Here is a 22538-nt window from a genome sequence, read left to right on the forward strand (position 1 = left end):
CCGTTCGTGAGGGGGGACAGGGATCACGACTCCTTCTTCTCTTAGAGAGTCCACCGCCTGCAGCAGGGCATCTGCTCGGTTGGGGTGTGGGGAGGTTCTGAAGAACCGAAGTGGAGGCCGAGAACTGAACTCGATTCTGTACCCGCCAGACAGAATGTCTGTTACCCACCGGTCTTTGACCTGTGACAGCCAAATGTCGCAAAAGCGGGAGAGCCTGCCACCGACCGAGGATTCGGAGGGAGGAGGCCGAAAGTCATGAGGTAGCCGCTTTGGAAGCGGTTCCTCCATTTGTTTTCCTGGGGCGTGAGTGAGCCCGCCAGGAATCTGAGCTCCCTTGTTCTTTCTGAGTCCTTTTGGACGAGGAGAATTGGGCCTTGCCCGAGCCTCGAAAGGACCGAAACCTCGACTGCCACTTTTTCTGTTGAGGTTTACTTGCTCTGGGCTGTGGTAAGGAAGAGTCCTTACCCTTGGACTGTTTTATGATTTCAGCCAATGGCTCACCAAACAGTCTGTCTCTAGATAATGGCAAGCTGGTTAAGCATTTTTTGGAACCAGCATCTGCTTTCCAGTCCTTTAACCACAAGGCTCTGCGCAAAACCACAGAATTGGCGGACGCCATAGCGGTACGGCTCGTAGATTCTAGGACAGCATTGATAGCATAGGTCGCAAACGCAGACATTTGCGAAGTTAGGGACGCCACTTGCGGCACTGCTGGATGCATGATAGCATCCACCTGTGCCAGACCAGCTGAAATAGCTTGGAGCGCCCATACGGCTGCGAATGCTGGAGCAAACGACGCGCCGATAGCTTCATAGACAGATTTCAACCAAAGGTCCATCTGTCTGTCGTTGGCATCTTTAAGTGAAGCGCCATCCTCTACTGCGACTATGGATCTAGCCGCAAGCTTGGAAATTGGGGGATCCACCTTTGGACACTGGGTCCAGCGTTTGGCCACCTCAGAGGGAAAAGGATAACGGGTATCCTTAGAACGTTTAGAGAAACGCTTGTCTGGATGAGCGTCGTGTTTCTGGATCGATTCTCTGAAGTCAGAGTGGTCCAAAAAAGCACTTAATTTACGCTTGGGATACAGGAAATGGAACTTCTCCTGCTGTGCAGCTGCCTCCTCTGCAGAAGGGGCTGGGGGAGAAATATCCAACAGCCTATTAATTGCCGATATAAGGTCATTAACCATGGCGTCACCATCAGGGGTATCCAGATTGAGAGGGGCCTCAGGATTAGAATCCTGATCACCGTCCTCAGTCTCATCACAGAGAGACTCTTCTCGTTGAGACCCTGAGCAGTGTGATGACGTGGAGGGTCTTTCCCAGCGAGCTCGCTTAGGCTGCCTGGGACTGTCATCTGAGTCAGAGACTTCAGCCTGTGATGCTTGAGACCCCCTTGAAGTACGGATTAGTTCCAACTGAGGGGGACCGGAGAGCATAGACACAGCAGTGTCCATGGTCTGAGTAACTGGCCTGGACTGCAAGGTCTCCAGGATTTTAGTCATAGTCACAGACATTTTATCAGCAAAAACTGCAAAGTCTGTCCCCGTCACCGGGGCAGGGTTCACAGGCGCCTCTGCCTGGGCTACCACCACAATAGGCTCTGGCTGACGAAGTGCCACTGGGACTGAACATTGCACACAATGAGAGTCGTTGGAGCCTGCTGGTAGATTAGCCCCACATGCAGTACAAACAGTGTACACAGCCTGTGCCTTGGCACCCTTGCGTTTTGCGGATGACATGTTGCTGCCTCCTCAGAGCAGTACAGGGTGTCCAGCCAAGAAGCGACCTTACAGTGCAACTATATATATATATGGTACTAAGAAAAAAGTACACTAATATAACACTGAGGCACTAGTGGGGCCAGCACTAAAGTGCAGCTTACCGCCCGCTTAGGAGCGGGTGTGTGGTCGCCGAAATCCCTTTAGTCTGGGTCTCCCAGAGCCTGCTGCCTTTCCCCAGCCAGACCGCATGTGTAATGGCTGCCGGCGTCCTTGTGGAGAGGGGGGGCGGGCCCTGGGCGTACACCGACGAAGAGCGGGAAGTCTGCTTCCCCCTGTGCCTAGTGAGAGGGCTGGAGCATGTAAATAAAGCTCCAGCCCTCGGCGCTGTTAATTGAGCAGCGTCTCTCCCCTACCCTGATTGACAGGGTGGGGGCGGGAACGAAGCGGCACTAGGCCGCAGAAGCCGGGGGCTAAAGTTAGAAGCGCCGCCGCCGTAAAAGCGCGGTCGGCGCAAAGTCCCCGGCGCACTACAAGTCGCAGCTGCGCCGCCGCTCCAGGAGCGGTCGGCGCAGTAGTTCCCAACATGAAACGTCACTCAGCAAAGCTGCAGTGACCTAACCCCGGCGCACAGCGCTACTGTCCCCGGCGCACTATAACGCTCAGCAAGCCCTGAGAGTGTCCGTGCCTGCCGGGGACACAGAGTACCTGAAAGTTGCAGGGCCTTGTCCCTGAACGGCACTCCCGCTCCAAATCCAGCAGGTTCTATGGGTCTGTGGATGGAGCCCGGCCCCAGGGCTTGGGGGCCGGCAAGATCCCACTTCCACAGAGCCCTCCAGGGGATGTGGAAGGAAAACAGCATGTGGGCTCCAGCCTCTGTACCAGCAATAGGTACCTCAACCTTACAAGCACCACCGCGGGTGAGAAGGGAGCATGCTGGGGGCCCCATATGGGCCCTCTTTTCTTCCATCCGATATAGCCAGCAGCTACTGCTGACTACAAACAGTGGAGCTATGCGTGGATGTCTGACCTCCTTCGCACAAAGCAGAAAACTGGTGAGCCAGTGATCCCACTGGGGGTGTATAGCCAGAAGGGGAGGGGCCTTACACTTTTTAGTGTAATTGCTTTGTGTGGCCTCCGGAGGCAGTGCTATACACCCAATCGTCTGGGTCTCCCAATAGAGCGACGAAGAAAGCACTTAATTTACGCTTGGGATACAGGAAATGGAACCTCTCCTGCTGTGCCGCTGCCTCCTCTGCAGAAGGGGCTGGGGGAGAAATATCCAACAGTCTATTAATTGCCGATATAAGGTCATTAACCATGGCGTCACCATCAGGGGCATCCAGATTGAAAGGAGCCTCAGGATTAGAATCCTGATCACCGTCCTCAGTCTCATCACAGAGAGACTCTATCTCGCTGAGACCCTGAGCAGTGTGATGACGTGAAGGGTCTTTCCCAGCGAGCTCGCTTAGGCTGCCTGGGACTGTCATCTGAGTCAGAGACTTCAGCCTGTGATGCTTGAGACCCCCTTGAAGTACGGATTAGTTCCAACTGAGGGGGACCGGAGAGCATAGACACAGCAGTGTCCATGGTCTGAGTAACTGGCCTGGACTGCAAGGTCTCCAGGATTTTAGTCATAGTCACAGACATTTTATCAGCAAAAACTGCAAAGTCTGTCCCCGTCACCGGGGCAGGGTTCACAGGCGTCTCTGCCTGGGCCACTACCACCATAGGCTCTGGCTGACGAAGTGCCACTGGGACTGAACATTGCACACAATGTGAGTCATTGGAGCCTGCCGGTAGATCAGCCCCACATGCAGTACAAACAGTGTACACAGCCTGTGCCTTGGCACCCTTGCGTTTTGCGGATGACATGTTGCTGCCTCCTCAGAGCAGTACAGGGTGTCCAGCCAAGAAGCGACCTTACAGTGCAACTATATATATATATGGTACCAAGAAAAAAGTACACTAATATAACACTGAGGCACTAGTGGGGCCAGCACTAAAGTGCAGCTTACCGCCCGCTTAGGAGCGGGTGTGTGGTCGCCGAAATCCCTTTAGTCTGGGTCTCCCAGAGCCTGCTGCCTTTCCCCAGCCAGACCGCATGTGTAATGGCTGCCGGCGTCCTTGTGGAGAGGGGGGGCGGGCCCTGGGCGTATACAGACGAAGAGCGGGAAGCCTGCTTCCCACTGTGCCTAGTGAGAGGGCTGGAGCATGTAAATAAAGCTCCAGCCCTCGGCGCTGCCAATTGAGCAGCGTCTCTCCCCTACCCTGATTGACAGGGTGGGGGCGGGAACGAAGCGGCGCTAGGCCGCAGAAGCCGGGGGCTAAAGTTAGAAGCGCCGCCGCCGTAAAAGCGCGGTCGGCGCAAAGTCCCCGGCGCACCACAAGTCGCAGCTGCGCCGCCGCTCCAGTAGCGGTCGGCGCAGTAGTTCCCAACATGTAACGTCACTCAGCAAAGCTGCAGTGACCTAACCCCAGCGCACAGCGCTACTGTCCCCGGCGCACTATAACGCTCAGCAAGCCTTGAGAGTGTCCGTGCCTGCCGGGGACACAGAGTACCTGAAAGTTGCAGGGCCTTGTCCCTGAACGGCACTCCCGCTCCAAATCCAGCAGGTTCTCTGGGTCTGTGGATGGAGCCCGGCCTCAGGGCTTGGGGGCCGGCAAGATCCCACTTCCACAGAGCCCTCCAGGGGATGTGGAAGGAAAACAGCATGTGGGCTCCAGCCTCTGTACCAGCAATAGGTACCTCAACCTTACAAGCACCACCGCGGGTGAGAAGGGAGCATGCTGGGGGCCCCATATGGGCCCTCTTTTCTTCCATCCGATATAGCCAGCAGCTACTGCTGACTACAAACAGTGGCGCTATGCGTGGATGTCTGACCTCCTTCGCACAAAGCAGAAAACTGGTGAGCCAGTGATCCCACTGGGGGGTGTATAGCCAGAAGGGGAGGGGCCTTACACTTTTTAGTGTAATTGCTTTGTGTGGCCTCCGGAGGCAGTGCTATACACCCAATCGTCTGGGTCTCCCAATAGAGCGCTGAAGAAATATAGATTAGCAAAGGCGAGGCCCGACTTCCTAGATACAAAAGGAAAAGAAAGAAAACTGATTGCGGTCAGTGCAAAACCCTGCGGAAAAATACAAATCTCCTGATATACAAAAACCCTGAGACCACTGGGTCTCTCCCCCACTATATCAGGTACTCTTGTAAATAATGGGGGAAATATACCACAACAACCCCACAAGAAATACAAAAGTGCAAATAATCAAGTAGAACAGGGAGAATCTCCCTTTTTTTGCAGTGGCGAATGAAGAGGGGGAACCCCCACGCTCATCAAAACAGAAAGAATCACAGAACTTAAGCAAAATGAAAAGACACACAACCACCCTTAGGTGTGGATCAGGCAATAAAGCAAAGAACTTGCAACTTATCTGGAATGGGACAGGCACAGGAAAAATGGAAGGACAACTCCAAGCCCATTCAGAGAGTGAGGATAAACATCTATCACCGCCCCAGCCGGCAGACACTGCTCTACTGTATAACCCAGGCTGATCTGCAACTGGACTTCCCAAACTCCCAATTAACTCCAACACCTGTTGAGTCACAGTCAGTTTCACCCCCAGTCCTGACCACCAGAGGGAGCTCCAAACCATCACCCACTCGGTAACATTCACAGCAGGGGGCGTAGAGGGAGACAACCAAGCAGGGAGCAGTGCCAGACCTTCCTCCCACAGGAGCGCTCACACCTGAGGTCAGTGCAGGAGGAGTCATCGGGACTTTAGAACAAGAGAAATTGGGGGTGAAAAAGCAAAGACCCCCACGTAGAGGTTTCTACTGCGGCGAGGATAAGTTACCCCCAGAGCCCATGTACCTGCACAGGAGAGTCATCCCGCAGGATCTCGGGAGGGAGGTTCTGCAGCAGCTGATCCAGGGGAAGCTCACTCTCCTGTCTGAGAAGCTCCAGCTCCAGACGATGAGCCTCCGCGTCATTCCCCTCCTGCTGCTCCTCCATCTCTATGGTCTCCTCATCATCCTCTTCAGCTTCAACCTCAAAAGGGAGAAGTCGTCATCACCGTCTGCCGCTGGAAGGAAGAGTGCACAGCGTTATCCCAGTCACCCGAGAGGTCAGCCCCCAGTAATGCCCTCACCGTGTCCCTCCATACAGCAGGTGCAGGTCACCCCGGGCACGTGTCCCTCCATACAGCGGGTGCAGGTCACCCCGGGCACGTGTCTCTCCATACAGTGGGTACAGGTCACCCCGGGCACGTGTCCCCCCATACAGCGAGTGCAGGTCACCCCGGGCACATGACCCCCATACAGCAGGTGCAGGTCACCCCGGGCACGTGTCCCCCATACAGCGGTGCAGGTCACCCCAGGCACGTGTCCCCCATACAGTGGGTACAGGTCACCCCGGGCACGTGTCCCTCCATAAAGCGGGTGCAGGTCACCCCGGGCACATGACCCTCCATACAGCAGGTGCAGGTCACCCCGGGCACGTGTCCCTCCATACAGCGGGTGCAGGTCACCCCGGGCACGTGTCCCTCCATACAGTGGGTACAGGTCACCCCGGGCACGTGTCCCTCCATACAGCGGGTACAGGTCACCCCGGGCACGTGTCCCTCCATACAGCGGGTACAGGTCACACCGGGCACATGACCCTCCATACAGTGGTACAGGTCACCCAGGGCACGTGTCTCTCCATACAGCGGGTGCAGGTCACCCCCGGGCACGTGTCCCTCCATACAGCGGGTACAGGTCACCCCGGGAACGTGTCCCTCCATACAGCGGGTACAGGTCACCCCGGGAACGTGTCCCTCCATACAGCGGGTGCAGGTCACCCCGGGCACGTGTCCCTCCATACAGCGGGTGCAGGTCACCCCGGGCACGTGTCCCTCCATACAGCGGGTGCAGGTCACCCCGGGCACGTGTCTCTCCATACAGCGGGTTCAGGTCACCCCGGGCACGTGTCTCTCCATACAGTGGGTACAGGTCACCCCGGGCACGTGTCTCCCCATACAGCGGGTGCAGGTCACCCCGGGCACGTGTCCCTCCATACAGCAGGTACAGTCACCCCGGGCACGTGTCCCCTCCATACAACGGGTACAGGTCACCGCGGGCACGTGTCCCTCCATATAGCAGGTACAGGTCACCCCGGGCACGTGTCCCTCCATACAGCGGGTACAGGTCACCCCATGGCACGTGTCTCTCCATACAGTGGGTGCTGGTCACCCTGGGCACGTGTCTCTCCATACAGCGGGTGCTGGTCACCCGGGGCACGTGTCCCTCCATACAGCAGGTACAGGTTACCCGGGCACGTGTCCCTCCATACAGCAGGTGCAGGTTAGCCCGGGCACGTGTCCCTCCATACAGCGGGTACAGGTCACCCCGGGCACATGTCCCTCCATACAGCGGGTACAGGTCACCCCGGGCACGTGTCCCTCCATACAGCGGGTACAGGTCACCCCGGGCACGTGTCCCTCATACAGCGGGTACAGGTCACCACGGGCACGTGTCCCTCCATACAGCGGGTACAGGTCACCCCGGGCACGAGTCCCTCCATACAGCGGGTACAGGTCACCCTGGGCACGTGTCCCTCGATACAGCGGGTACAGGTCACCCCGGGCACGTGTCCCTCCATACAGCGGGTGCAAGTCACCCCGAGCACGTGTCCCTCCATACAGCGGGTGCAGGTCACCCCGGGCACGTGTCCCTCCATACAGCGGGTACAGGTCACCCCGGGCACGTGTCTCTCTCTCTGTGTCTCGGTGTCACCAGGACGACACGTCATCACAATAGAGAGAATGTTCTATAGCACAGCTACCAAATCCGAGCCTACAGAGCCAGGCGGGGGACCTGTTTATCAGTGCACATCACTACAGTCGGGAGCACTGTACGCGGCGCTCTGCTCACCTTTCTGACAGATGTGACGGGGTCGGGCTGGTCCGCAGCGAGCCCCCCTGAGATGATCCAACACACGAGGAGCTGGTCTTGCTGACAGGAAGCGTTTCTGCTCAGGCTCTGGCTGAGGAGGTCGGAATATTTCTCCGTCTGGCCAACGATGAAGTCCAGCTGCAGGTCCAGGGCCTTCTTCCTCTTCTCCTCAGACGAGACTGCTGCTTAAACTGCACCACCTGAAACACCGAGCATGGTGATGGTAGCGCGTGCACGGGCCGAGGAGGAAAGGGGCGTGGGTCAAGGAGGAGGAAAGGGGCGTGGGGTCAAGGAGGAGGAAAGGGGCGTGGGGTCAAGGAGGAGGAAAGGGGCGTGGGGTCAAGGAGGAGGAAAGGGGCGTGGGGTCAAGGAGGAGGAAAGGGGCGTGGGGTCAAGGAGGAGGAAAGGGGCGTGGGGTCAAGGAGGAGGAAAGGGGCGTGGGGTCAAGGAGGAGGAAAGGGGCGTGGGGTCAAGGAGGAGGAAAGGGGCGGGGGGTCAAGGAGGAGGAAAGGGGCGGGGGGTCAAAGAGGAGGAAAGGGGGCGGGGGGGTCAAAGAGGAGGAAAGGGGCGGGGGAGCAAGGAGGAGGAAAGGGGCGGGGGGGCAAGAAGGAGGAAAGGGGCGGGGGAGGAAAGGGGGGGAGGAGGAAAGGGGGGGGAGGAGGAAAGGGGGGGGAGGAAAGGGGGGGAGGAGGAAAGGGGGGGGAGGAGGAAAGGGGGGGAGAGGAGGAAAGGGGGGGGGGAGGAGGAGGAAAGGGGGGAAGGAGGAGGAGGAAAGGGGGGGAGGAGGAGGAGGAAAGGGGGGGAGGAGGAGGAGGAGGGAAAGGGGGGGGGAGGAGGAGGAGGAAAGGGGGGGAGGAGGAGGAGGAAAGGGGGGGGAGGAGGAGGAGGAAAGGGGGGGCGGAGGAGGAAAGGGGGGGAGGAGGAGGAAAGGGGGGGGAGGAGGAAAGGGGGGGGGGAGGAGGAGGAAAGGGGGGGGAGGAGGAGGAAAGGGGGGGAGGAGGAGGAGGAAAGGGGGGGAGGAGGAGGAGGAAAGGGGGGGAGGAGGAAAGGGGGGGAGGAGGAAAGGGGGGGAGGAGGAAAGGGGGGGAGGAGGAAAGGGGGGGGAGGAGGAAAGGGGGGGGAGGAGGAAAGGGGGGGGAGGAGGAGGAAAGGGGGGGGGGAGGAGGAGGAAAGGGGGGGGAGGAGGAGGAAAGGGGGGGGAGGAGGAGGAAAGGGGGGGGGGAAGGAGGAAAGGGGGGGGGGGGGAGGAGGAAAGGGGGGGGGGGGGGGGAAGGAGGAAAGGGGGGGGGGGGAAGGAGGAAAGGGGGAGGAGGAGGAGGAAAGGGGGGGAGGAGGAGGAGGAAAGGGGGGGGAGGAGGAGGAGGAAAGGGGGGGGAGGAGGAAAGGGGGGGAGGAGGAAAGGGGGGGGAGGAGGAAAGGGGGGGGAGGAGGAAAGGGGGGGGAGGAGGAGGAAAGGGGGGGGGAGGAGGAGGAAAGGGGGGGGAGGAGGAGGAAAGGGGGGGGGGAGGAGGAGGAAAGGGGGGGGGGAAGGAGGAAAGGGGGGGGGGAAGGAGGAAAGGGGGGGGGGGAAGGAGGAAAGGGGGGGGAGGAGGAAAGGGGGGGGAAGGAGGAAAGGGGGGGGGGGAAGGAGGAAAGGGGGGGGGGGAGAGGAAAGGGGGGGGGGAGGAGGAAAGGGGGGTCCGAGGGGAGTGTTAGACGGGGTCCGAGTGGGGGAGGAGGAAAAGACGGGGGCCCAAGGGGGAAGATGGGAGAGGGGCCGAGGGGTGGGCGAGAAGATGAAGGGAGGACACGAGGGTGGGGAGGGGGGTTTCAGATTACATAGGCCAAGGGAGGACAGGAAGTAGGGGAGGAAGGACAAGTGCTGAGAAGGGGAGGAAAGGGAGGGGGTGGGCGTGGAGGCCGAGAGGTAAGGGGGAAGGACACGGGCCGAGGGGTCGGGATGCCAAGAGTGGGAGAAAAAAAGTCTGAGGGGGGAGGAGAAGGGAGGGGGCCAAGAGGGGGTTGCAAGGGAGGCCACCAGCTGAAGGACATGGGCCGAGGGAAAAGGGAAACATAGGCTGAGAGTGGCACAGGGGTGGTTGCCCACACATTTATAGCAAGCCCATGGGGCGGAAGCCCACCTTTTCTACGTTGCTCCAGAACTGACGCACTTCCTTAGCAATGGAGGTAGCGATGCGCCTCAGCTTGGCCTGTTCTTCTCTCCGCGCCCTCTCCTCTTTCTGCTTCAGCTCCTCATGATGACGGACCACCATCCTTACAACCTGCGGAACGAGATATTACAGAGGAGAACAAAGTCTGGCCGAAACATGGGGTCACCAGACACAAGGCATCAGAGTGCACCGACACTGTGCGAGAAAGAGGCCGGGCCGAAGAAGCCCAAACCAATCCCCTCCACACGTGAAGACAACAGGGAAGGCAACAGATGCAGGTCACCCCGGGCACGTGTCTCTCCATACAGCGGGTGCAGGTCACCCCGGGCACGTGTCCCTCCATACAGCGGGTGCAGGTCACCCCGGGCACGTGTCTCTCCATACAACGGGTACAGGTCGCCCGGGCACGTGTCTCTCCATACAACGGGTACAGGTCGCCCCGGGCACGTGTCTCTCCATACAACGGTACAGGTCGCCCCGGGCACGTGTCTCTCCATACAGCGGGTACAGGTCACCCCGGGCACGTGTCTCTCCATACAGCGGGTACAGGTCACCCCGGGCACGTGTCTCTCCATACAGCAGGTACAGGTCACCCCGGGCACGTGTCTCTCCATACAGCGGGTACAGGTCACCCCGGGCACGTGTCTCTCCATACAGCGGGTACAGGTCACCCCGGGCACGTGTCCTCTCCATACAGCGGGTACAGGTCACCCCGGGCACGTGTCTCTCCATACAGCGGGTACAGGTCACCCCGGGCACGTGTCCCCCCATACAGCGGGTACAGGTCACCCGGGCACGTGTCCCCCCATACAGCGGGTACAGGTCACCCCGGGCACGTGTCCCCCATACAGCGTGTACAGGTCACCCCGGGCACGTGTCCCTCCATACAGCGGGTACAGGTCACCCCGGCACGTGTCCCTCCATACAGCGGGTACAGATCACCCCGGGCACGTGTCCCTCCATACAGCGGGTACAGATCACCCCGGGCACGTGTCCCTCCATACAGCGGGTACAGGTCACCCCGGGCACGTGTCCCCCCATACAGCAGGTACAGGTCACCCCGGGCACGTGACCCTCCATACAGCGGGTGCAGGTCACCCCGTGCACATGTCCCTCCATACAGCAGGTACAGGTCACCCCGGGTCACGTGTCCCTCCATACAGCGGGTGCAGGTCACCCGGGCACGTGTCCCTCCATACAGCGGGTACAGGTACACCCGGGGCACGTGTCCCCTCCATACAGCAGGTACAGGTCACCCGTGGCACGTGTCCCTCCATCAGCAGGTACAGGTCACCCGGGGCACGTGTCCCTCCATACAGCGGGTAGGTCACCCGGGGCACGTGTCCCTCCATACATCGGGTACAGGTCACCCCGGGCACGTGTCTCTCCATACAACGGGTACAGGTCACCCGGGGCACGTGTCCCTCCATACATCGGGTACAGGTCACCCCGGGCACGTGTCCCTCCATACAGCGGGTACAGGTCACCCAGGGCACGTGTCCCTCCATACAGCGGGTGCAGGTCACCCGGGGCACGTGTCCCTCCATACAGCGGGTGCAGGTCACCCGGGGCACGTGTCCCTCCATACATCGGGTACAGGTCACCCCGGGCACGTGTCCCTCCATACAGCGGGTACAGGTCACCCAGGGCACGTGTCCCTCCATACAGCAGGTGCAGGTCACCCCGGGCACGTGTCCCTCCATACAGCGGGTGCAGGTCACCCCGGGCACGTGTCCCTCCATACAGCGGGTGCAGGTCACCCCGGGCACGTGTCCCTCCATACAGCGGGTACAGGTCACCCAGGGCACGTGTCCCTCCATACAGCAGGTGCAGGTCACCCCGGGCACGTGTCCCTCCATACAGCGGGTGCAGGTCACCCCGGGCACGTGTCCCTCCATACAGCGGGTGCAGGTCACCCCGGGCACGTGTCTCTCTCTCTCTGTGTCTCGGTGTCACCAGGACGACACTTCATCACAATAGAGAGAATGTTCTATGGCACCAGCTACCAAATCCGAGCCTACAGAGCCAGGCGGGGACCTGTTTATCAGTGCGGTGTCCTGATTACGCCCCATGAACGGGGGCATGACGAGACCTGGCGCTCACCCCTTCCTGGCCACGCCCCTTTTCCAGCGCCGCTCTTGGCCAAAGTCTGCAGAGAGCCACTGCATCTCCTCACACAAATAGTCCCAATGGACCTTCGGACGAGAGGGTTCTGGAAACTTTGACAGGCGGCGCGGGGTCCAGAAGCCCTCCTTCCGCAGCTCTGCGATTCTATTCTCTATCTCCGCTTCCTGCTCAAGAGAGGGAGGGAAAAAATAGTGTTAATAGTGGGGGGAGGTAGAGCGCGGCCCAGGTGAGGTGCGGGGCAGCGCGGCCCCAGTGAGGTGAGGCGCGGGGCAGGGAGAGCGCGGCCCCAGTGAGGTGAGGCACGGGGCAGGGGGAGCGCGGCCCCAGTGAGGTGAGGCGCGAGGCGCGGGGCAGCGCAGCCCCAGTGAGGTGAGGCGCGGGGCAGGGGGAGCGCGGCCCCAGTGAGGTGAGGCGCGGGGCAGGGGGAGCGCGGCCCCAGTGAGGGAAGGCGCGGGGCAGGGGGAGCGCGGCCCCAGTGAGGGAAGGTGGGGGGCAGGGGCAGTGCAGCCCCAGTGAGGTGAGGTGGGGGGAAAGGGAGAGTGGGCCCTAGTGAGGGGAGGGGAGGTGGGGGGCAGGGGGAGTGCGGCTCCAGTGAGGGGAGTGGAGGTGGTGGGCAGGGGGAGTGCGGCTCCAGTGAGGGGAGTGGAGGTGGTGGGCAGGGGGAGTGTGGCTCCAGTGAGGGGAGTGTTGGGGGCCCGGTGATTAGGGATGATGTTGGGGGCCCGGTGATTAGGGATGATGTTGGGGGCCCGGTGATTAGGGATGATGTTGGGGGCCCGGTGATTAGGGATGATGTTGGGGGCCCGGTGATTAGGGATGATGTTGGGGGCCCGGTGATTAGGGATGATGTTGGGGGCCCGGTGATTAGGGATGATGTTGGGGGCCCGGTGATTAGGGATGATGTTGGGGGCCCGGTGATTAGGGATGATGTTGGGGTGATGGCGTGCCTGGGGCACTCACATGTTTCGCCTGCTCTGCGATCTCTGTATGGTTGTCCCATTTTTGTCCTGCTGAATTGTCCTGTTGGTTTCCATCCAGTCCATCCGCTGGGGAGCCAGGACATATATCCCCTATGTCGCCTGAAAGGTCAAAGGGCGACAGCTCCCCGCTGGAGTCTGGAGACATGGGGGGGACGCCACTGGTCAATACATCCGATGCCTGTAAGACAAAGTGGTGAGTAATGGGCGCTGATAGGAGATGGACATTCACTAGCTATTCTTAAAGTGGGTGCACGGGGTCGGTGAAGGAGACCTCGTGTAGCCCCCAATCACCCAGGTACAGATGGAGCAGGTCAGACACACACCAGACGATATTCAGAGGTTAAGGCCAGGAGCGTCCTCACACCCTGCCCCCCCCCCCCCCCCCCGGTTACCAGCAGGAAATATATTATGGGAATAATTATATAAAACTGGCAATGTCATTAGGGGTTGACAGTGACCCCCAAACCTTCACTAGTGTCAAAACAAAGCCCACCTCCACACGTGGCCTCAAACGCACCGGCATGTGTCTCCGAGGAGAGGGCTCCATTGTGGGGGGGCGCCGGGCAGACGACTCTTTCTCTCGATACTCCAGGAAAGGGATTGTGACTTGCTGCAGTGCATGCTGGGATGCTGCCTCATCCTGGGCCGGTGTCTCCAGCCTCCAGTCCGGGCCTCCACACTCGTGTAAAGGGCTACAAGAAGAAAAATGAGATAAGAGGATCCAGAAGCTCAGCTCCATGTACAGTCCGCCTCTGCACACATACAGGACCGTGCAGAGGTCTTAGGCCGCTTACACATGGTGTGTGTTTACCTATGTTCCGTGGTCCCATCAGAGCGTCAGTCCGAACTCCCCCGCAAAACGGGCTTCGGATGCATGCGCCGACGGGGCCATTAACTATTTATGGAGCTGACGGAGTCAGCGTGTGCTCTGTCTTGCACGATATTCAGGCTTATACGCTTTCTGCAGGCGGACACCAGATGTAGTCTGCTAGGTCTGTGTGTCCGCCTGCAGAAGTGCGCAGACAGCACACACTGACGCCGTCTGCTCCATTATAGTCAATGGCCCCGACACGCATGCGTCCAAAACATGTTTTGCAGGGGTGTTCGGACGGACGCTCTGACAGAACCACCGAACGTCGGTAACAACACAATGTGAAAGCGGCCTTAGGCAGGTGAGGAACACCACAGTCAGGAGATTCAGACACAGAAGGGTTAATGGTTTACTCTGATCAATGAACAAAATACAAAAAAATCTGAAGAAATGTAAAGACCGCCTGCGGCATCCGCCCTGTCCCTGGCATTCGGTGACCGCCCCACCCACAGCATCCGCCCCCGGCATCGGTGACTGCCCCGCCCCCAGCATCCGCACCGTCCACGGCATCCGGCGACTGCCTGACCCTGGCACACGCCCTATCCCTGGCATCCGGTGACCGCCCCCGGTGACCACCCCGCCCACAGCATCTGCCCCAGGCATCGGTGACCGCCCCGCCCCCTAGCATCCGCCCCGCCCCCTAGCATCCGCCCTGTCCCTGGCATCCGGTGACCGCCCAGCCCCCGGCATCCGGTGACTGCCCCCCGCATCCGATGACCACCTGCCCCCAGCACCTTCCCCAGAGTAAGTTCTTCCTCTGAATCTCCTATAAGGAGGAAGTCGTCCAAATACGGAATTACCGCCACTTCTCGCCGTCTAAGGTATGCCACGACCCCTGCTACCACTTTTGTGAATATTCGAGAAGCTGACGACAAAACGAACGGGAGGCATCGGAACTGGAAGTGAAAGATCTGACCCCTCTCTTCAATGCAAACCTCAGAAATCTGTTGGGACTGGAGAATGGCCAGATGATAATACGCATCCCTGACATCTATGGTGCACATCAATGCATTCGTTTATGTAGGGGGTGATGGAGCGCATGGATTAAATACCGAATCTCCTGTATCTTAACCTCATAACGACGGCCGTACGACTTAAAGCGGCGGCAAAACAGGGTACTTATTCTGTTCCGCCGCTTTAAAGCGGCGGCCCGAAAAAACCCTGTAGCGCCCCCCAGCGACCGAAAATCTCGGGGGTTTCAGCTACCGAGGGTAGCTGAGACCCCCCAGATTATGAATCGGGGTGTTTTTTTTGGACCCCGTTAATGTGATCGCCGGTATACACCGTATATCGACGAACACATGAAAAAAAAAGAAATGGCCGGTAAAACTGATTTCTTTTTCATCTGACATGATCAAACATGTCAGATGAGAAAGAAATCTAACCCCCTAGTGCCCCCAAAGCCCCCGGTACCGGAGAGTCCCCCCACCCCCACCCCTACCCCCACCGGACATCCAAAATGGCGCCGAAGCGCACAGAAAACTGCCGCCGGCGCCGGCTCTGCAGTCATTTCCCTCTGATCTGAAATGATCAAACATTTCAGATCGGAGGGAAATGTCCTCCCCCTGACCCCTCCTCCGGTCCACCGGAGCCCTCTGGTCACCGGAGCCCCCTCCGGTTCTCCAGAGCCACCACCCCCCTCCCCCCTCCGGAGCGTGGAAGATGGCGGCGCACAGCGCGCGGCCGCCTTCATTCTGCTCTTTCTGCCGCATGTGACACGTCACATGCGGCAGAAAGGTGTCCCCAGGTCCCACTAGGTAACCCCCCGTAACCCCACCCACCCCCCAGCCCCCGGTTATACGTTACCTGTCTGCCGCTCCGGGCCCGCGATCGCCGCCTCCTTCTTCAATGCTGGCGGCGCATGCGCAGACAGCGGCTGTCAGCTGGATCCCTGGAAGCAGGGATCCTGCTGACGTCGCTGATGCACAGGCTCCACTGTGGACCGGGGGAGGGTGAGTGCAGTGATCTGCAGCCACACTCCTCACATGGAGAGGCTGCTGTTCCAGAAAATGGGGGGTACGTTCTGTGAGCGTGCCCCTCATATTCTGGAATGAGGTTACTGCAGGTCACTCTGCCCTAGGTTGGACCGGGGCAGTGTGAGTGCAGTATTCTCAGATTACTGCACCCACACTGCTCATGGAGAGCTTGCTCTTCCAGAAAATGGGGGATACGTTCCCTGAACGTGCCCCCCATATTCTAGAAGATCCAGAGTCGCCGAGGGACCTCCAAAATGGATTACAGCGACCGGAATTTCTTTTTTTTCAATAAATTGGTAAAAGAGGAATGTTTCGGGGAGTGTTTTTTCAAATAAATTTTTTTTTTGTCTTTTTTTTTTCTATTACTGACTGGGTTAGTGATGTCGGGTATCTGTTCAGATGCCGTGACATCACTAACCCCAGGGCTTGATGCCAGGTGACATTACAGCTGGTATCAACCCCATATATTACCCCGTCTGCCACCGCACCAGGGCGCGGGATGAGCTGGGGCGAAGCGCCAGGATTGGCGCATCTAATGGATGCGCCACTTCTGGGGCGGCTGCGGCCTGCTATTTTTAGGCTGGGAAGAGTCCAATAACCATGGCTCTTCCCACCCTGAGAATACCAGACCCCAGCTGTCCGCTTCACCTTGGCTGGTGATCTAATTTGGGGGGGACCCCACGTTTTTTTTTTTTTTTAAAAAACGCCTGGGGAGCCCTCCAAATTGATCACCAGCCAAGGTGAAGCTGTCAGCTGTGGTTTGCAGGCTACAGCTGTCTGCTTTACCCTAGCTGGCTATCAAAAATAGGGGGGACCCCACGTCGTTTATTTTAATTATTAATTTTTTGGGGGGCTAAATACAAGGCTAGGCACCCTTTAGTGCCACATGAAAGGCACTAAAGGGCGCCAGCTTAGAATATGCAGGGGAATGGGACGTTATATTTGTTTGACATCTATCCATTCATCCATTGTAGCATTTTACGCTGTGTGCCCACAATCAGGGTTTGCAGCGTTTTGGGCGCAGAGTGTTTTCCCTGCGTCCATAGCGCTGCGTTGTGCAGTAGAAGCACAGTGGAAGGATTTTTAGAAATCCCATGCCCAATGTGCTTCTTTTCTCCGCAGCATAAACCGACCTGTGGCGCAGCTTCCCGAGCCTCAGCATGTCAATTTATGCTGCGGAGATGAGTGTTCTCTGCAGGTAGCATAGAGCTCCACAGCGGCCTGAACCCAAATCGTGGGCTTGGGCAGCTGCGTTCTCCCGTGGACAACACTCACATCTCTGCAGGAAGGCTGACACTGTGTACTAGACGCCGTGTCGCTGGATCATGGCCACATAGCCTAACAGTGAGACATTTGTTGCTACAGCAACATTTTTGTGAAGTACCTGTGGATTCAAAATGCTTACTATACTCCTGAATAAAATCCAGTTTCCAAAATGGGGTCACTTGTGGGGGTTTTCTGATGTATAGGTACCCAAGGGGCCCTGCTAATGTGACATGGTGCGCGCAATTTATTTCAGCTTTTCCAGAATTCAAATGGTGCTCCCTCCATTCCAAGCCGTCCCATTTATCCAAACAGAGGTTTTTGGCCACATGTGGGGTATCCCTGTGCTCATAAGACATTGGATAACAACCTGTGGGGTCCACGGTTTGTTGTTGTCTCTTGAAAAAGTGAGAAATTTGATGCTAAAGCAACAGTTTTGTGAAAAAAATGAAAATTTTCAATATGGCAACCTAAGCTTATCAAATTCTGTGAAGTACTCGTGGATTCAAACTGCTCACTATACACCTTGATAAAAGCCTTGAGGTGTCTTGTTTCCAGAATGGAGTCACTTTTGGGGGACCGCCACTGTTTAGGCACCTCAGGGGCTCTCCAAATGCAACCTGGCGTCCGCTATTGATTCCAGCCAATTTTGCAGTCAAATGGCACTCCTTCCCTTCCGAGCCCTGCCATGCGCCCAAACAGTTGATTTCCACCACATATAAGGTATCACCAAACTCAGGAGAAATTGCACAATAAATGTTATGCTGAATTTTTTCCTTTTACTCTTGTAAAAAAAAAGCTACCTGGTTGAAATAACAATTTTGTGGTAAAATTTTATTTTTTTTTTTCATGGCTCAACGTTATAAAATTCTGTGAAGCACCTGAGGGTTCAGGGTACTCACCAAACATCTAGATAAATTCCTTGAGGGGCCTAGTTTCCAAAATGGGGCCACTTGTGCGGGGTTTCTGCTGTTTAGGTACCTTAGGGGACCTCCAAATGCGACATGGTGCCCGCAATCTTTTTCAGCCAAATTTCCTTTCTAAAATTCAAATATTGCTCCTTTCGTTCCAAGCCCTCCCATTTGTCCAAACAAAGGTTTCAGACCACATGTGAGGTATCACCGCGCTCATAAAAAAGTGGTTAACAAACCTTGAGGTCAAATTTTTGGAATTACCTCTTGAAAAAGTGAGAAAATTGATGCTAAAGCAACATTTTTGAGAAAATTATTAAAATTTTCAATATGACAACGTAACGTTAACAAAATCTGTGAAGTACCTGTGGATCTAAAATGCTCACTATACCCCTAGATAGAAGCCTTGAGGGGTCTAGTTTCCAAAATGGTGTCACTTGTGAGGGATTTCTTCTGTTTAGGTACCTTAGCGGACCTGTAAATGCAACATGGTGCCCGCAATCTATTTCAGCCAAATTTGCTTTCCAAAATTCAAATATTGCTCCTTCTGTTCCGAGCCCTCCCATTTGTCCAAACAGAGGTTTCTGACCACATGTGGGGTATCAGCGCGCTCATAAGAAAGTGGGTAACAAGTTTTGAGGTCCATTTTGTTGTGTTATTTCTTCTAAAAGTGAATAAATTTGGGTTAGAGCAACATTTTAGGTAAAATTTAATTTTTGCTTTTTTTCATTCCACATTGCTTTTGTTCATGTGAAGCACCTGAAGGGTTAATAAACTTCTTGAATGTGGTTTTGAGTACTTTGGGGGGTGCAGTTTTTAGAATGGTGTCACTTTTGGGTATTTTCTGTCATCTAGGCCTATTGAAGTCACTTCAAATGTGATGTGGTCCCTAAAAAACTGGTTTTGTAAATTTTGATGTAAAAATGAGAAATTGCTGATAAACTTTGAACCCCTCTAACTTCCTAACAAAAAAAAATTTTGTTTCCAAAATTGTGCTGATGTAAAGTAGACATGTGGGAAATGTTATTTATTAACTATTTTGTGTCACAGAAATCTCTGGTTTAACGGTATAAAAATTCAAAAGTTGAAAATTGCTAAATTTTCAAAATTTTTGCCAATATTCAATTTTTTTCATAAATAAACACAAAAAATATTGTCCTAAATTTGGTACTAACATGAAGTCCAATATGTGACGAAAAAACAATCTCAGAATCACCGGGATCCGTTGAAGCGTTCCAGAGTTATAACCTCATGAAGTGACACTGGTCAGAATTGCAAAATTTGGTCTGGTCATTAAGGTGAAAATTAGCTCCGTCACTAAAGGGTTAAGCAATGATTTAGGGGTTTCAAGTTTACGATTGTGTGGATTTCCCCCGAGGGCTTTTTATTTTTACAATGAAAGGGGTGGAATACGGACCCTGGAACTCTTTGGCTGTTGGGACCAGGATTACTGCGCCTGACCCCAGAAGGTTATCTACGTGGTGTCACAATCAGGAAAGGGAGGAAGGAGACGGAGGTCTAGGAATGCGAAACTACTCGGGAGGTGGATGTGAGAACCATCATGTAGCCCTCCACTATTGTCTCAAGGACCCCTGGTCTAGAATACATAAGGGATACCTTAAAACCTGGGTCAATAGCCTGGGAAGGGAGTCCTGAACGGCACCTATTTTGACAGAGGGCAGATCGGGGACCTTTCTAAATGGGCAGATTAGTCAATAGTGTCCATCAATCTGGCAGTCTGACAGTAGTAACACTGTTACCAACTCTCTCCTCCCAGTCTGCCTCCCCTGCCACCAGGTTTATATTACCCGTCTTCTGGGATTCACAGCAGACTGATTTCTTCTATACACAGGAATGCAGATGCACTGCTATGTACAGTGATCAGATAAGGCTGGTTTCACACTACGTTTATTTAACATCCGTCCATAACGTTTTTTTAGCGGAAAAACGGATCCAGTGCAAATGCGTTTTCACTTCAATGCATTTGCAATGGACTCGCGTCCACCTGCGTTCGCATGCGTTTGCGTGCGTTAGACACAGGATCCGTACTTTTGCGTTATTTTAACATGTTTCAAAAACGCTACTTGTAGCGTTTTTTATCTTTGTCAAAATAACGCATCTCACAGGATCCTTCACATTGCGCCGCGAGCTGCAATGCATTTCAATGAGCGCTGGATCCTGCCTAGCAGAATGCGTTGAGTTGCGTTGTAACAGGATCCTGCTTTTGTACTGAGCATGCCCAGAAAGTACTGAGCATGCCCAGAACCAGTCTCGCGTGATCTGTCTCTCTCTCCTCCTCCCTCACCCTCTCTATCTCTGTCTTTCCCCCTTCCTCTCCTCCCTCTCTCTCCCACCTGAGAGCTGCGGACACTCGTAACCAAGGTAAATATCGGGTAACCACTTCTCTTAGTTACCCGATGCTTACGTTGGTTACGTGTGCAGGGAGCCCGGCTCCTAGCAGCTGCAGACACTCGTAACCAAGATAAATATCGGGTATCCAAGCCCGATGTTTACCTTGGTTACCAGCGTCTGCAGCTGTCAGAAGCCGGCTCCCAGTCTGGCACGTTTAGTTCCCCTCACTCCCGATCACATGACTCCAATGCCCGCCCCTAAACATCCAGTGACAGGATCCTGCAAAGTAACACATGCGTTTACATGCGTTTTTTGCTGTAAAAGCAGGATCCGCTTTTGCAGCAAAAAAAAACGTTCAGGACGCATGTTAAATAAACGTAGTGTGAAAGCCGCCTAACAGAGTGATAGAAGAAGGGTCTTAATCCCGCGCCAAGGACTCAAAGGATCCAGGAAGAGATTAATGCTTCTTTAATAACATGCACAAGTCTACGCGTTTCTGGAGACACACACAGACTTGTGCATGTTATTAAAGAAGCATTAATCTCTTCCTGGATCCTTTGAGTCCTTGGCGCGGGATTAAGACCCTTCTTCTATCACTCTCTGTTATCAGCCAACTTTGGGACTGCTGCCTGGACCTGGATCTTATATATGCCTGTATAGTGGTTGTGACTGGCACAACCATTATAGGTGAGTGTGTTTTTATTACATATCTTCCTCCCATTTTTTGGGGTAAGACCCTATTGCGCTTTTCTTTCCACAGTTTCTCATGTACAGTGATCAGAACATTGCAGGTTCAAGTCCCCAAGGGGACAATTAAACTATACTTTAAAGGGGTGGTTCACCCATTTTTTTTATTTTCTGTAGGAGTTCTACTTACCTTTCTAGGCGTTTTCTCCATTGGCTTCTGTTTCCAGTTCTGGCACTGAGCGGCACTATGCTGCACGCTCAGTGCCTGTCACATGACCCCCTGGAGCTGTGGCCGCCAGCATCCTCTGACGTCCCGGCATTTCCGGGCTCTCAAACAAGACGGGTACGTCACAGGATGCCGGCGCCACTCAGATTGAGTGACAGGGCTGTGGGCGGTGACTACCGCACGTCACAGCTCAGCATCGATGGGAGGATCCGGAGGACGTTTGTGTGGAGCCGCGTCCTGCAGATGGTGAGGCTGAGGCACTAGTGTGCAGTGCAGGGGGGGGTTCTTCAGCTGAATCCCCCCCTGCACGTAAGCATGTGCTCACACTCTCCACTCGCCCGCTCTGCTGCGATGTCAGGAGAGTGGCCGGTGTCGGGCAGTGTGATCATCTGCTCCTCCCAGCAGCAAGACACTGACAGGCATGTCACCACTGTGCTCTGCCATCTGTCCTGCTGCATGGGACCAACTGTCTGCACTCTCACCTGCACCACAAGTCACAGAGTGGAGACAGTTGGTGACAGAGCACCTCTGCCCCCCCCCTGTTCTTTCCCCACTCTCTTCTCTCCCCCCACTCTTCTCCCCCTCCCCTCTTCTCTGCCCCCCTCTTCTCTGCCCCCCTCTTATCCCTCTCCCCCCCTGCGCTCTTTTCCTCCCCCCTGCGCTCTCTTTTCCTCCCCCCTGCGCTCTCTTTTCCTCCCCCCCTCGCTCTCTTTTCCTCCCCCCCTCGCTCTCTTTTCCTCCCCCCCTCGCTCTCTTTTCCTCCCCCCCTCGCTCTCTTTTCCTCCCCCCCTCGCTCTCTTTTCCTCCCCCCCCCCTCGCTCTCTTTTCCTCCCCCCCCCCTCGCTCTCTTTTCCTCCCCCCCCTCGCTCTCTTTTCCTCCCCCCCTCGCTCTCTTTTCCTCCCCCCCCTCGCTCTCTTTTCCTCCCCCCCCTCGCTCTCTTTTCCTCCCCCCCCTCGCTCTCTTTTCCTCCCCCCTCGCTCTCTTTTCCTCCCCCCCCGCTCGCTCTCTTTTCCTCCCCCCCCCCTCGCTTTCTTCCCCCCCCCGCTCGCTTTCTTTTCCTCCCCCCCCTCGCTTTCTTCCCCCCCCCCGCTCGCTCTCTTTTCCTCCCCCCGCTCGCTCTCTTTTCCTCCCCCCCGCTCGCTTTCTTTTCCTCCCCCCCCTCGCTTTCTTTCCCCCCCCCCCTCGCTTTCTTCCCCCCCCCCCCCTCGCTCTCTCTCTTTTCCCTCGCTCTCTCCTGGCATGGTCAGTACAGAAATCTCTCCATCGTGGAGGGGTGAGAGGGAGTAATAAACATGGAGTCCCTACTGTGTCTGTGTATTTATTTCTGATAAAGTATTT

General features: G+C 56.1%; 1 protein-coding gene across 1 annotated transcript in view; it reads right to left on the bottom strand.

The window, feature by feature from the left end:
• The window catches only part of SRCAP (Snf2 related CREBBP activator protein), a 139531-nt gene that overhangs the window by 74768 nt on the left and 42225 nt on the right, over positions 1–22538 (bottom strand). Inside the window, 8 exon segments of the mRNA XM_075318692.1 lie at positions 5597–5773; positions 7620–7728; positions 7730–7829; positions 7832–7856; positions 9777–9916; positions 11911–12097; positions 12894–13091; positions 13407–13605. Coding sequence (XP_075174807.1) covers positions 5597–5773; positions 7620–7728; positions 7730–7829; positions 7832–7856; positions 9777–9916; positions 11911–12097; positions 12894–13091; positions 13407–13460 — 990 coding nt within the window. The 5' untranslated portion in view covers positions 13461–13605.

This window comes from Anomaloglossus baeobatrachus, chromosome 7 (assembly GCF_048569485.1).
Source record: "Anomaloglossus baeobatrachus isolate aAnoBae1 chromosome 7, aAnoBae1.hap1, whole genome shotgun sequence".
NCBI lineage: Eukaryota > Metazoa > Chordata > Amphibia > Anura > Aromobatidae > Anomaloglossus > Anomaloglossus baeobatrachus.